The sequence below is a fragment of the Ambystoma mexicanum genome, chromosome 11, assembly GCF_040938575.1.
Source record: "Ambystoma mexicanum isolate Mex_15411 chromosome 11, UKY_AmexF1_1, whole genome shotgun sequence".
NCBI classification, from domain to species: Eukaryota; Metazoa; Chordata; class Amphibia; order Caudata; family Ambystomatidae; genus Ambystoma; species Ambystoma mexicanum.
This window is the reverse complement of record NC_090934.1, coordinates 304928318-304944597: the sequence shown is the minus strand read 5'-3', so window position 1 is coordinate 304944597 and position 16280 is coordinate 304928318. Positions and strand designations below refer to the sequence as shown.

Below are 16280 nucleotides of genomic sequence, written 5' to 3'. Positions count from 1 at the left end.
ATGCACATTTTGTCTATATGTACCCTGCCACTATACTTTTGGCCTAGCCTCCCTTTCCAACTCGTGGCATAATTCCTAATGTATAAAACATGCACTCAACAAATTTAATAAAGTCAGCAAAATATCGTTTTGGTTTTGCTGTAATTTCTCTTGATGTTTCATGGCATAATGGATTCCTATTGTGGCACGGTGACAATTTTTCTTTAAACCCAGTGTTTTTCTTTCATAAAAATGCCTTTTTCTAGTAACCCCCTAGTATCTTTGTGCAGACTCCTGCTGTGCTATGTTCCAAGAGGCAACCTCCAAATAATGTTTTTTTTATTTTTTTAAAATGTTTAGTTCCTTCCCCTGGTTATTTGACTGCCCTGCCGCAAAGCACGTAGATTAAAATGCTGAGTGAAGTGTGTGCGTGGGGGGGCTGGGGTGGGTAGGCATGTGGGCATTGTCCCGGATACTCCCTCTGCGTGCCCAAAGGGAATACCGCGTACACTCCCACTTTACCTCGTGGCAGAACCGACTTTATTCCTCCTTCGAAACCGTTCTGGAAACCTTGCATTAAATCCGCAGGGTGCCGAGAGAGCGGCCGCAGCGACTAGTCCCACAGCGGTGCCCCTGATTCTCGCACTGCCCGTTATCGTCTGATCGGAGCGAGCCGCCAATAATTATGGCGGAACCGCTCTAAGAGCATAGATTAGATTATCGCAGCTCCAGCACACAAGGCAGGCCCCCTCCCGCCCCCACACGAAGCCGCTTCCCGCCTCGATGCACCCTAATTAATGACTCTTACTTAAATGTAATAAAGGGCGCTTTATAAAATGTAATTTCTGTGGGTGGCAGCTCCTGATTTAGATCCTTAAAGGGGCAGTGGAATAATAGCGGGGGGGTGGGGTGGAGGGTGGGGGAGAGGTGGGAGGGAGGGGGATTGCAAGGACGGCGTCAGGGCCTTTAAACATGCAGTTGAAATGGGCCTCAAGTCTCTTGGTGGACCCCCAGCTGCTGCCTCCATGTTGATAGTCTTACTACAAAGTAAACTACCTCTTTAATTCGGTACACTAAATGTGTGCTTTGTGCACACACGTTAACGGCTGTTTTACCTTCACCTCCCTGGGCCTTGCAGTATCCAGCAGTGTCCTTGTCTAGTTGCCTTTTTTCTCGGTTTATGACTATGCTTAACAGATTATCTGTGAACATTTAGTGGTTCAGCTCCCCGCTGGCTTGCTTTGTTCTGTGCAGTGGACAATAAAGCTGTCGTGTGATAATCTGCAGCTATTTACCTCCTCCTGCCGTTCCGTTATTTCCCCATTGTAATCTATGCATCCCACGTGTGCCTCAGACTGGTTTTGCCAGTTGGAGGCCAGGGGAACCCAAACATTTTGAAATGGTCCTGGCACACCTTCAAATGGGCCTGGCGGGCGGTGTATGGGAACCCATGGGTATGGTTACTCTAATGCTCCCAATTCCCTCTCAACCTGCCCCACCTGCCCTGATTCTTGACGCCATTTTATTCCTTGTTTATGTCTGAGCAACACTGACTAGGAGGCTCACAGAACACAAAGGCCGCACCGCACTGTTCGCCGCTGCCCGATTGAGAAGTGTCGCCGTTTCAAGGCCGTAATTGGCCACAGTATTTGAGAGGGTTTTATTGGACGAGGCGTGTGCAGCTGGACCTCCAATTTCTGGTGAGCTCTGGGACCAGTAAGTGTGTAGCAAACATTCAAGGGTAACGCTCCTGTGTCATTCCTGACCTGCGAAGAGGAGTTTGAGCATGACGAGGTCTTGCAATCTTAAGGGGATATTGCACTGCATTCTGATTTTATTGCCTAGAGTTTTCACCCTCTACGGATCACACTCGGGCATTTCTATTTTCTGTTTGTTTTTTTTGTCTCGGGCAGGACATACTTATGAAAGATCCTGTGTGGTAGATGGAATATGTCGTTTTCTTGTGAGACTGGATTTCTTCTTGTGTCTGGGGGGCTGATGTTGGCCAAGAGCACACATGTTGCCAATAAAAGCTGCATTTGATGGCCGCCAATGATGGCCTTTGGGATTGATTCGTTTTGCAAACTATGCAATGTCGCCGACTCCTGTTCTGATTTCACTGCACAATTGGCCCCCCTGTCGGATATATTGACCCTGTCCTTGAAAGTGAGGCTCTGCTGAGAAATCTGGATAGTCCCCTGGGTTGGTGACGCTGATGCACCAGGGGAAGTGTTATGGCCGATTGGCCAGATGTTGGGGGAATGTACAGTTGTATCACAGTTTTTAATGGCCCTGGCTTCTAGTGTTTAAAGTTCAGAGTATTCATTCAAGGTCTTGTCCAAGTCTAAGCTAAGCCACTTGCTGCACCGTGTGACATTGGGCCAGTCACATTTCCCCAGCTAAGTACTAGTCATTAAATCCTGTCACGTGTCCTCGAAACGGGATGTCAACCTTTTCCAGACTTGCAGCACAATCGCATATCACACGTTCTGTTTAATTCCCTTTGAGAGGCCAGGCCAGTGGCGTTTGTGGTGACAATTTTGGCTTTTGTTTAAGAATGGGCTAGGCGTTGCCAGGCACTGCCACAATGGTACTATCTAGACATTGGATGGCAACCGCTAGAAAACGTTGCAAGCACTGTCGGGGCCTGGCAAAGGCCTATCGAACGTCTATGTTCAAGGCAAAACTATTGGCTTTGCCAATGCTTGTTTTTAATAGGACTTCAGTGGAAGGGCACAGATATTGCTTATAAATCAAGTGGCTCTTGTCAAACTTGTTTTGAGTAATTTTATTACCACAGGAGCTCGTTTACATTTGCAGTTAAATCATTAATTCTCGGGAGACTGCTTAGAAATGACACTGGCAGGCCCTATGACGCATAAAGTTTGCTTTTTCTGCGTGATGGAGCTTGATACCACTATTTGTGAGGGGCAGGTAGTGAGTGGGAACGGACATAGGCATTAGCATGGCCATGGCCAGTCAATGGGGGGGGTACAAAGTGAAACCCCCGCAAGCTGTGTCCCCCTTCTCACATTCAATCTCCCTCCTATTTGTTTCCCAATACAGTTGTTTCCGCGTATAGGTGGCATTGGAGCAGGGTTTGACATTTCTGGGTTCTAATTGGGTCCTGCTTGCAGCCTATAGGAGCCCGACTAGCTTCACCTCTGTAGCTAGCAGGGTATCATTTGGACTTCCAGGCTCAACAAGTACCACACGAACGCCCCTATGTGATATAAGGGCTACAGGTAGGAGAGCAATGGACACAACTAAAGGGAACTTAAAGCATAATGAAACCTATATCATGGCCAAAAAATGTAGAGTTTGTAGCTCATGTACAAGCTAGTTTTGCGGTGCGCTATGTACTGGCATATGGGGCCGCAGGGGTAGATCCTGCCGATTTGGTGTTGCCTAGCAACCCAGGAGCTGCATTTAGCTACTGATCACCACATCTTAATGTTAATTCCTACAAAAGACAAAACTTAAAAAAAAAAAATACATCTGCACAAGTTGAGAACAATTGGTCCCCCAGTCTTTTGGTAGAGCCTTAAACTGGTCACCCCGTGGAGAGCACGTTCAGTCCCCACTGCACTGACGGTGAAAGGAAGCCTGCGCTGCTTTGGTAGACTTCAAGTTGAAGAGGCAAGTGTGCGCAGTTATCCTCGTTAGCACAAGGGGATTCTTTTTTTTACCATCTCTCTTTATTTCCAAGTGCACGAATGCAGACAATAACTTTTGTTATTTACTGCAAGCAAACAGTTTGACATCTGATACGGACGGGGAGACGGAAAGCGCTTCTTTTCATTTAGGAAACCGCAAGGCAATTTCCCAGCAAGATGTCTGTCGATAAGGCGCCCACTCTCTGGCAGGAGGGATGTTTCACTGCGCTCTCTACGTGACGGGCAGCATACATGTAACGCGCCAAAGTGAAAGGGCACACGTGGAAAACTGCTTTCGCTCAGTTTCCTTTGGCTAGTACGTGCTTGAGTTAAAACTGTTCCAGTTGAACCAAGTGTAACATTGAAATGATTCTCTTATAAAGACAACCTTGCTATTTAATTATTAAAACATATAGCCTGTAATTTACTAACACGCTCTGCCCATTCGTAAACTACTTTTTTACTCCAGCACGACACATGCGCCAATCCAGCTGCCGGCTTTCTGTTGGGTTGCACGTAAAGAGCAAGAGTAGTTTTATTATTAGACTAGCTGCGAGGCCCGCCTATGTAAGCAAGCTTGGCTTTGGCAGGAGCGGGAGTCTTGCGCTGCTACGGACCCAGCCAGCGTGATGTGGTATGCACGCGGTTATGGACGACTTGAGGCCCCGTCCTCTTGCGGCGGCGGCCTAAACCGTGGCAACCCCCGGCTCGCACGGCCTTGCGCCCTCCCTCCCTCCCTCCGCGCCTCCAGAGCCGGACGGTTTGTGGCGGAAGTGATAACTGGCTGCTTGCGGAAAGCGACATTAATCCATTGCTGTAATGCCATCCCTAATCCTACTGCTGGCGCCAGGCAACGAGCATCACCTCCCTCCCTTCCCTGCGTCGTTTCTGCTCAGGTGCCAGAGGTGCAGGCGGTGTGCAGATCGCAGGGCGAAGCCATCTGCGCAGGCCAGGACTGTATACCACCCTTCTACTGGCACCTGGTCTGAAATGATCGCCAGCGCCACCCTTTCTAACCTGTAGTGGGATTACGGTAATGATGTGCTTTGAGTGACTTGTGTCCACTTGTATTTAAATCTATAGCATAATACACATCACGTGTGCTACAATCGATGTGTTGTCCTACTGTAAGGGTCGAACTACAGAAGTCATTTGCTGCTAAGGTGGTTTTCACTGTTTATACAGGCTATGGCTACAAGAAACATTGCTGATAATGGTGTACTATCATCGGGTCATACAGGCTAAAGCTACGTGCATTAATTATCCACTGTGAATAGTGTGATATCCCATGTTTATACAGGCTGTGGCTCCATGAGCAAGACGCTGATAACGATTTAGCCTCCTAGTGTCAGAGGCTAGGTCTGTATGAATGATCGTCTGCTAGTGATATGATATGGCATTTATAACGCGCCTGTACCTGTACTGTAAGTGCTTTTAGGCGCGATATCGTATTCAATTTTATACATGCCGGGGAAACATGAGCAATCTGCTGATGTAGTAGCCTAGTGTCACACAGGATAGAACTACCTGCTCTAGCTGCTGTACATGATGTGCTATCCAATGTTTATACAGGCTGGGGCTCCATGAATGATGTGGTATCCTACTCTCATGCAGGCTAGAACTACAGTAGATATGCCCTGCCAGTTCTGTGCTATCCTATTGTTCTACAGGCTGGAGCTTATAGTGTGCTGTAAATTATGGGGCATCCTGTTTTCATATAGTTTACAACGAAAGTTGTCTGTGGAAGTTGCGTGGAAACCTCGTGTACACTCTTTGTTGTAGTCTTGCCTGGTTTGAGTGATGTGCTGACCGGTTGGCAATTGCAGTGGTCTGCCTGACCTTACTGATGGTACGTTCGTAAGCCACTCCTTTCTAGCCCCCCCGCCCCCCTAGGCATATGACAAATACTTGTGAAAAGTGATGTTTGTTCATCCTCTGCCACTTGGTCTCAAAATCATTTTACACATGTTTTTCCTACCAATCCCCTAATGCCCCTCTCCCGCTACTAGCCCCCCCCCCCCCCTCCAAAGGAAGTAGGACCTTTCATCGAGGTCCACTACAGCACCTGCTCAATCGCTAATTGTGTGACACGATTATTACATTACTAAAACACGTGAACTCCTTTTCTTAGGGTGGGCGTGTTACAGATGCAACAGAAGTGAAGTTAAGCCAGACTGGTCACGTGATCCAGGCGGGTGTGGAGGAGACGCAGACTTATTTTATTGTTTCTCGTTCCCTAACAATCTTCCGCTCTTTCCCCAGATGGAGGCCCAGATGATGAGCAGAAGAAGAGGTCAAATGTCGAACCTGGACAGCGGGGGACGGGAACCCTACATGGTCAGTTTTCATATCGCCCTTACCTTGCACATGAGTTTGAAATCAATGCCGTTTAAGATTCTGTTTAAAGATGTAAAGGCAGGCGCTCTGTTACCAGTCTTTAGCTTTTCCTCCTAACGCACGTTTTCATGACTTCATCAATCTTCAGGGAGGCTGTGTAAGAGGATTCAATTCAACACTACAGCTAAGTCAACGCCTAGTCTATAATACTGAATGAAAACCCTTATTGATATATCTTTAGGTCCAGTTCATGCGTTCTGGATGACTACCCCTGTATAACACCCCTCTCTTGGAATCCCCCTGACCCCACTGAGCCAAGAAGTAGTTCTGTTTTGCAAGTTTAAAAGGTTTATTTGATAATTTAAAATAGATATATATATCACGCTTTATAATAAATTAATAATTGAATAGCACACTTAATCTGATATGATAAAGATCAACAACAGAGAATCTGGCACTAGCACACTTCTTTATAATTACTAAGGAGTTGAGATGAAATGGATAAGGTAGCACACTGGTAAATAGGTACAGAAGTATAATGTGGTAGAAAATGCTTTATAGAGTTCAAATGGATGTAATGTTGAATGAAAATGCAATACAGAAAATACTCAATATGATTTCAACAAACAAGGTAATCACTTTTCTCTGGCAATCTCCTCCCCCCCTTGATGCAATGCAAGGAAATGGAAGGAAGCACACAGTTCTCAGAAATGCAATCAATGTAATCAGTTCAATCCCCCCCAAGCTTAGACAACAGAAGTTTAAAACACAGATAGGAGTTTTGAAAACACAGGCCCAAATGCTTTGATATGTGCTAGCAATGGATGAGAAATATGCTGGAAATGCTTTTTAATTCCCTTTCAGAGGTTCAGGGTGAGTGGTATCTAGTTAATATTAGTCCAGGCTCACACTAGCAATGAGGCAGGGATAGTTAGCAGGTTAAACGAATTTCTGGCAAATGGAAGGCAAGCAGCAGCAGTTTTTACATGTGAAGAAATGGCAAATCGCGGTAAAATTCGCGGATGCGTGTTCCGCGATTGCGGTAAAACTATAAGGGGTAGGAATGCGGTTCTTGGTGCGATTCAAAGCTACGATTCTAAGCTATCAGAGGAAAGTTACTGCAAGTCTCTAGCCCAAACGGTCGCGGAGATATGAGCGATTTAATAAAGGTCGTTTTTGGGTTTGCAAATTTCAAAAGCTCAAAATGACAAGTGCAGCTTGCAACTAGCCAATCACAGGTGACAGCTTTACAAGTGACAGGTGACAGTTAGGAGACAGTTCTACTTAGATTAAAATAGGATTGAATTATATTATTTTAACTAAGGGATTGGTTCTGCACAGTTTTCTAGGTACTCACACTATATTCTTGAGTGAAATGGGCCTTGCCACGGATCTGGTCAGGGTTTTAGACTGGACTCAGGTCTGGTCTGGCCTCTGCACTTCACAGTGATCTGGGTCAGCTCTCTCTGCTGGTCTGGGTCTCTCTGGGTACAGCACTGCTTTCTCTCTGGTTCTCTTAGTTCTGGATAGATTGAAGTCTCTAGTTTGGCTTTCTGGAGGTTGATGGAGGTAAGTATGGATTTTTCCGGCAGAGCGTCCCGCTGCAGATGGATTTGGAAAGGCCCCTATCTGTCCTGTCTGTCTGCTTTTATGTGTTTAGAATGTGGGTGTGTTCTAGCATCACTGACCCTACCTCTCTCTCAGCTTCTAATTGGTCAAACTTCCATTTATCATCTGATTGGGGAATGAACTGTGAGTCAGAGTGATGTCATTTTACAGCCTGCAGAAAGTCCACTCCTCCTGTCAACTTACACACAAATCTAGATTTGAAACAAATACATATTTGCAGAGGTACATATTGTTTTAAAATCATATGCACCCATCATGCATTACAGGAGGTATCCCCTGTTCAAACTCTGCTCTTCCTGGGAGCTTGCATTCAGAAATGGCACATATTTCACTTTTTAACTGATTTTGCAATTTCTGACATTGACCCAACTTTACATACTTGTGTGCAGGGAGTAGGGACATTAACTGATGAAGTTTCAGATTTTTAACATGCATACATTTAGAGTAATATCCACTTTTCCGCTAAAACCCCCCTGAACATGCCACCGGGTCGAAAAACCTCTTAAAATGTGGGCAGAAAAATCACAAGAATTATGGTATCATTTATAAAATTTTCACATGTCCGCTCTATGAGTTATTCATCTTTTTAAAGTTATGTTCTGGCTCCAAAGGGGTGTGGTTTCCCAGGTCACATGGTATAGAAACCAGTCTTTCCAGTTTCTGCCAAGCCAGCTTGCTCTCACAGGCAGTGCTCCTCCCAGCTCCTGCCAAGAGGAAGCTACAATTTACGACTGCGGTAATAAAAACCTTTGCCTGAGTGAAGAGGGCTTTGTTCACTCTCTTGCAGAGCACAGATAATTCAATTATCAGATAGATGGCATATCCTTAGTGTGGGCAGCAAAAGGAAGGTTGGCCTGGGAACACAGCTGTGACTCAAGTTTCCTCCTGATGGGGGTAGTTGCCAGGCAGAATTCAGTTCCTTAAGCCGGGTTTCAGATAAAATGTCACTTTTTGTTCCCCAGTTTCTGCATTCAAATAAAACTAAACATTTTTACATATGCAGCTAGAAGGCTGATTCTAAGTTTAAAACTATGACATTTAAACAGTTACAAAGGCATGTGACACCAAACATAGCTCACTCATTTAATCTAAACATTTTCGATTTTAGTGTCTTTAAATCCAGTGCAACTTAAACTGCTGACTCCATAGCAGTTTTGTTATAAGCATTGTTTTGGGCTCTTCATTTCCCAGATTTTGTAGGCACACAACACTCCATTCTACCAAATGTCTGCTGGTGTCCAGTGAGTTTTTAGATGTGTTGCAATGTTTAAAATAGACAGTTTGAGCCTGCCTTCAGAGAAACACAGGGTGGTTTTAAACTGCCGGCTTTTGGATAGTGGTGACTACTGGTACTGCACCCATTTTTGGGATTTAAGAAAATGAATTCCCAACAGTTATGGGTTTGCTTTTGGCAATCAGCATTGCCACTCCCAATGGTTTCAGACTACTGTGCGGGTAGTCCAATGGTGGTTTTAAAGCGCTTTGAAGCTAACCGGCGCTACTGTTTTTCCTTTGGCAACCCATTTCCCTCATGGCAACCCAGCCTTTCATTCTCGCACTGGTGGGTGGCAAGTGAGGCAACCATTTTAGTGTGCGCACAAACTGCGCAGCTTTCCTGGATTTCAGCGCACATGTGGGTTTTCCGCCATCTTGAATTTTCTAAGCCCACAGCACCAAATGTTGCAGCATGATAGCTTAAACGTGGGTCAGGACACCCAACAGCTGAGTTACTTTGTTTTTTCAGGCGGGTCTGCATTTCTGTTTCAGGTGTGACAAGTTAATTAGGTTGGAGGATTCTGGTACTTGTATTTTTCGCCAATGCAGGAAAACTTGACTGGCAACAGAGTGCTTGGCCTGTCACTATTCCTTATCGTTTAAGATTCTGTCTGTAATATCTTGAATTTATTTCGGGCCTCCTACATTTCCAGAGTCTCACCAGTAGATTGTGTTCACTATCGATGCAATTTCTTTAATTGTTGAGTTTTAAGAAGAAAGAAACATCAATTGTATGATTATTAGATATTTCGAGAAATCTGATACAATTATGCACATAACATATTTTTTTAAAATCATAATAGAAAAAGACAAAATACTAAACACCTCGGAGAAAGTTAAAATACTTACATTCAGATCCTATTAAAATAACGTGCCATCAGACAATTCCATTAAGATAGATGAAACAAATTCCTAGTACTTCATCGTATGGGAAATCAAGTTCTGGGCATTTCCTGGCATTAACACTCCGTATTATACATATTTACATCAGTAAAAGTATTGTCATAATCCTTCAAACCTTTGGTTCTTAAAGAATTCAGGCTTTCGCAGTGGCATATATAATATGCTTAGCAGTTAATATGGTTAAATTCCCACACAATCTACAGTATCTTCTGACTTTAGCGATTCACAATTTGGCTCCTAGGATTTCCAGTGTATATCACATATATTTCTTTGAACGAAAAGCCCTACTGACTGGGCATTAAACGTAATCTGTTATCCTATGTGTGGAGGAACTTCTGATTGTGGGCTGCGCTCTTGAATGTTGTCGGTTTCTATGGAAACAAGCCAAATTCTGTGAGCATTGTACAAGTGTCTGCTGTTTACCATTTCATGCAGCTGTTATTCAGATTCGTATTCGATTATAATTGTATTTATTTGCCAGCAGTGGGCAGCTGGACAACAAACTATTTTCAGGACTTGGCAAAGACATCACATGAGGGCGGTACAGCTGATGGTTCTATAAACTGGGGAGAATTGGAGGTTTGTGGTCCAGGGAGAGGACACCAACGCATGGAGAATAATTGTGGTGGGAGAAGGTTGCCCCCGCCCCGCCACAAAAGCTCCAATTCACCCGATGCCACAAATCCCACACATAGCTCTGTAGTAAGAAGTTTGAATGATTAACCGACAATGGTGTGGGACTTGTTTATAATATTAATCTCCAGTTTATTACGTAGTGTACCATGATGAAGTCCTTCTTCTGAGAAATGTCCTAGTAGATGTTCTTTCCCAAGTCACTGGTACTTGGCTTATCACTTCCGAAGGATAAGGGCAGTCGCTATCCTCACTTACAAAGCGTAGGCTGGTACCATGTTTCTCTATTAAAGGGGATGTTGATTTTTTTTTTTGTATCGCTCATACACAAGTGTTTCAGAGCGCAAAAAGTGGATAAAGGGCATGACCTAACTTGCAGATGACTCTTACCGGAGCTTACCGAACTTCAGCACGTATTAATGGGAATAGGACGTTACTTCATGGTAGATTTCATTGAATACGAATTTGACATATTTTTAAAATCTAATTTGGCCGCACATATATGTGGGGGGGTAATCGTTATAAGAAGGATAGGGGAAGGTCGGCCTGCGGGGTTCTCCCCCCACATACATTTGCAGCCAAATTGACATAGTAAAGTATTTGTTGAAATCTATTTGATGAAATCGTAGAACCCGTATTGACCAATGCAATTGCACAGCCTGCTGTCTACATAAGTTCCACATTACTATTATTTTTGTTTGGGTATTCATTGAGTGCAGACCTAGCGTCGGGCAGCAAGGGTCAACACTAACATGTAGACACTAGTCTTTTCATAAATGGCATGATTATAGTTGCACAATGTTACTCCCACCTGACCTGTTGACCGCACCTTGTGTTTGGGAGCTGTTTCTAATAACTCAGTGATAAAATATTTGCAATGGACTGCAGCCCTTCATGTGAAGGCACGGCTAAAACGGTTGAGGAGCCAGTGTTTAGAGCGCGGTCTATGCCAAGCAGACCGTGGCACTGTTGAGGTCCTTCGTGATCAAAGTGTGAATAGGGAGTGTGAGATTTGCGGTCTGATTTCCTGTGTTGTCCACATCAATCAGTAGAAGCTACAAAGGCCTTTGTTGGACTAAGGCCTACATAGCACCACTTGCATGTGTACTCTGTGATCCTACAATGTATCTTTTTAGTTGGGCCACCTTTGGTGACTTTTTGTTAACCACTGTCATTTGCTTCCTGTGCTTCACCCCACTGTGAACTGGTACTACTAATCGCAAGTTGTCGCCTCCGTGTTCAAACATGAACCACGATCAACTGAGCGGCCGAATGTGAGACTGCTGAAGGTTGACCATCCCAAGGCCAACTTCCTATTTCTTTCAATTGAAATAGTCTTGCAGTAGACTTCCAAAAGCCAACCTTTTTAATTTTTTTATTTTTGGGACAGGTTTTTGGATCGATCTCCCTCAACCCTTTTCCTCTACGTTTCTCTTCTTCCACTTTATTTGGTTAAAATCACTAATTTGTTCTCACCTTACACCCTTAAACCTACTTTTCATCAATTGTTTTTGCAACTTTTGTCAGTGAAGCTTTTTTATGTGGTCAAGTTTAAAGTTGGTCAAGCATTAGCAACACCCCATTGCTTCGACTCACAATTTGCTGACTTTTGAACGCAGTGCCCTCCCTGCCCACCAACCCTCCATGCAGAGTACTTTCTTTCCGTAACTATACTCTGCAAAATATCAGTAACCACAATAATCCTATTCTCGAAATAGGAGCTATCAATTCTCTCAATAATGCCATGCCTATTTTCATCACGATGTCCCCATTAGATACTCAGTCATGATGTCCAAATACTGCAGTTTTTGAATCCTTTTATTAGAATTACTGAAACAATCGAAGCATCTCTCAAAGTCCCTGAGATGACAACCTTTTAGACTTCAAATGGCGTCTACGCTCCTTTTTAAATGACCCATTTAACCAGTGTGACTAACACCGTGGCCTGCAGGTTGCAGGCAGGCTTTAGACTTCTATATCCGCTGCGAGAGGGAAGATAACCCCTAACTGCGTCGTTACTGCGCGGAAGAGCAGCGGGCCCCGCATGCCGCTGCACAGGCCCATGCTTTCCTAAATGGGTCCAATGGCCACAGGTCTGTGGTGTCTGTTGCAGTGCATGACGGACTCGAAAGCAGCCTTCTTCGCAATCCTGCGTGGAGAGGAAGGCATTTTCCAATGAGGAAATCCGGAATGAAAAGGGTCCTCCAACGTGTGCTTGCAAAGTGAATGTTAAGGGAGTGGTATCACGCATCATACATCTTGTAAAACATTCAGGTTATCCTACGTGGCACTATCAAGAATAGTGTGCAACCACATGTAAATTAGTCCCCAAAATGAAACCTCAAATATATTCCTACTGGAAGCCATTTTAATATTATTTTTGCCACTCTGCAGCAGGCTTTAGACCGTACACATAGATGACTACAGGAAGCCTGACCTGCATTCTGCCTGAAAGTAGTACAAGGCCACAAAGTATCAATGCACACTATCTAGGGTTATCGGCCGCTCGCCCACAGGGTCTGTTATGGTTCTAGCCTGGCGAGAGCTGGGTCGAGGCGCTGGTCTGGGGAGGGTTGGTGCCTCAGACCTCTAGTTTTTTTTATTACATACTTCTTTGTGTGAGTTGTCAAGATATTTTAGCACAAAAGCTAATGATTTTCACAACTGTCTTCTTCATGAATGTGGTGTGTTCCAGTGTAAGTACTTACCTTCTCATCTCTGAAAAGCTTCGGCAGTTTTTTGTGTTCCGAAAAAAATGTTTGTCAGTATGGTTTATTATGATGGGGCATTTTTACAGTGTGGGATTGTGTGGTGGTGGCGTCATCCCATCTTAGATTTGTGTGTAGGTCTCTATTATCATGTATTGCGTAGCCAAGTTTTTTACAATTTCCAAAATGTCAGGTAGTTTTCTGTTCGGGTTTCTTTTGGGGTCGAGTTCCATAGTTTTACTAGGAGGACACCGAAGGCATTACCTGTGTATGTGTTTTTCCTCATAGTGCCTTGATTCTAGGAGTATGTCGCTGTTTGAGCTCAATGGCCGTCTTGAGTGGTGGGGGGGGGGTGATCTTTGATGGAGGAATTCGGCTCCTTGGCCATATAGTGCTCCGAGTGACGCAGAGAGCTTTGACGTGAGTTCTTTTGTTCACTGATGACCAGCGGAGGCTTCTCATTGGCGCTGTGGTGTTTCCTCCAGTTTGGTCACAGTAGAATTATAGCCGCTGTGTTTTGGATGCAATGTAGTTTCTTGGTCAGGTAGTCTAGCATTCCTAGCTATAGGCTGTTAGCAGTGCTTTAAGTGGGGTAAGAAATTGAGGGGGGTCCTCATTTGGGGGGCGTGGCTTCCATGGTGGGCGTGGTCTGATAAGTGTACAAACCATAGTAAGGTGCACAAGCAAATGTGTATGTAAGCATTTATATATTTGTATGCGTACCTTATAATGGTTTGTGTACTTTTCAAGCCATCTTTTATAAATATAGAAATATATATTTCTATCTTTATAATCTGTGCGCACCTTACCATGGTTTGTGTAATTTCCAAGTCATCTTTTATAAACATAGAAATATGTAATATATTTCTATGTTTATAAAAGATAGCTTCAAACGTATACAATTCAAGACATCTTTTATAAAGCTTTGAGGACGGACAGAACCAGAGATGTCTTTGTCGACAAAGCTTTATAAAAGATGGCTTGAATCATCTTTTATAAACCTAGAAATGGACTTGGTCCCTGAGCTTCACCGCAGTTGGTGGTTCTCGATGGGAAAGGGGGTCAACATATTCTTTTGGTTCCGTCTATGATGGTTTCTAGCTATTGCAGTTCAGTTATGGCTACTGGATTCTTTTAGGCTCTTAAGGTTGACGGCCTGATTTTGACAAAAGCTGCCGCTATGTCCAGTAGAATGAGAGCTGATAGTGGTGCTGTCGGCATAGGTGGTTCCATATGGAAAGGAGTGCAGCTTCTGTTTTTCATTGGTCTGAAACCTACATGGGATTGGTCCGTTAGTTCACTTAACTCTGTGGGTGAGGATTTCTTTGTGTACGTAGCCTGACAGCATTTGAGCAGGATAGGGTATGCTCTATAGGGACCTGTATAGTTGGTTACACCGGCTACTTTTCCTGCCTCATTCTTTAAAAGCAGTTCAATGTAGTATTTTTTGCACGTTTTTAGTATGAAGGGTGATGTTTCTTTGGCAAGTAGGTTTTTGTAGACCTCTGGTGGGCAAGGGGCATTGGGAGATCCAGCCTTATTATGTAAAAATCTATTATGGCACAGTGCACACCAGTAGTTAAATTACTCTTAGTGTTTAAAGGAAGTTTTATGGGGTGCAGGGGAGAAAAACAACCTTGACACAGGGTTGTATAAATCTATGAAAAAACAGGTGTCCATACACTTATGGAACACTCCCGTCCCCTGCACACCCTTAGAATTGAAAATACAATCAATATTTATAACATTTGGCTTGATTATACGTAACACAAAAAATTTAGGAAACCAGTTTTTTGTAAAAAATTCTCTGTATATTTCAAATAAATTGTTGCTGTAGTCCACCAATTGTTCTTCACATATTATTTCAACAAAACATTAATTTCCGTATTCTCAGCATACTAGAAAAAATGCAGTTCCTGAAAAAAGATGTTTATGCAATTTCTTTCATTGGTCCTCGTGGGTAAACTATGTTCGTGGCTTTAACTCGACGCGTTTCGGGGTTTGATCCCCCTTCTTCAGGAGTTATTCACCCACTTTAAAACTTTCTTTCTTTAACTTTTTCTCAATCACCTATAACATATAATGCTATAGTTAGATTCTGTATTTTAGTAATGAATACCTCTGTCATATTGTCATAATCACTGGTAGAAGTAATGATCGCCTAGACGGTCACCTCTCTATGGTAGATTTACTCAAAGTGTCTTTCAATCAGAAATCTAGTGACTTTTAATCAATTCTAAAAAACATAAGCTAATTTATTTTTGGCAAAAAATTGGAAGAAAGGATATATAGAATTATAGTGCCTATAATATCTCATCTCTGTCTATCAATCATGAGAACTGTACCAACATTGTAATTATCTCGAGGTGTCGGGTCCAAGCCCCCAATTATAGGTATTATGAACATCCAATTGTGGATAACTGGGCTCGGTGCAGTGGTTCCACTCAGTATCCAAGTGCTTGCTTTAGAATCCAGTCAATGGGGAGTCCCTCACAGGTGTGTATCTATAGTAGGAATAATCAACAAATCACATGTTGAGTCGAACTCTCTCTATGCCGTGTGGAAGTATCAAAACGTCATGGTAATTAAAATACAAGTTTAGAATGCAACCAGTGCATCCCCTTAGATCTAATGTGAGTCACCTCTTAAAGAGTAGATAAAGCGTCTGTCCGCTTCATTCGGCGTTCGTATTAACCAAAAAATGGCTGTTTGTTTATATTGTGACGAAATCACGTCACGGCGTGATGACGTCACGTCCACAATACGTCAGCCTTATTAGTCTTTAGTAGCTTGCTGAAGCCTTCTTCTGAGGTCTGTAGTTATATTAGGTTTGCTGATTCCGGTATGGTGTGGGGTGTATATGATGTGTCAATGGGCTATTGCATTTCGCTTCTGAGATGGTCTGCAATGTTGTCGTATAAGTTATGGGACTATTGTTGCATGGAATTGGGTTTTTTATTTCCTTGATTTTGTAAATGTCCTTTTGTAAGTTTGTTGCCGACTGAATTCTTTGGGCGTAATGAGCCGTCTTGGCTTTTAAAAGAGCTGCTTTAAATAGAAGGATCTGCTGTTGGACTTTGTCGGATTGATTGCAGTGTTGTCTCCATGCTTTCTCTAACTTTCCGTTGGTTTTCTTGAGTGTTCTCAATTCTGTCTTGCA

At 43.5% G+C, this 16280-nt stretch overlaps 1 protein-coding gene across 1 annotated transcript in view; it reads left to right on the top strand.

The window, feature by feature from the left end:
* The window catches only part of SDC3 (syndecan 3), a 677421-nt gene that overhangs the window by 261724 nt on the left and 399417 nt on the right, over positions 1-16280 (top strand). Inside the window, exon 2 of the mRNA XM_069623022.1 lies at positions 5898-5972. Coding sequence (XP_069479123.1) covers positions 5898-5972 — 75 coding nt within the window. The remainder of the gene's footprint in view (positions 1-5897; positions 5973-16280) is intronic.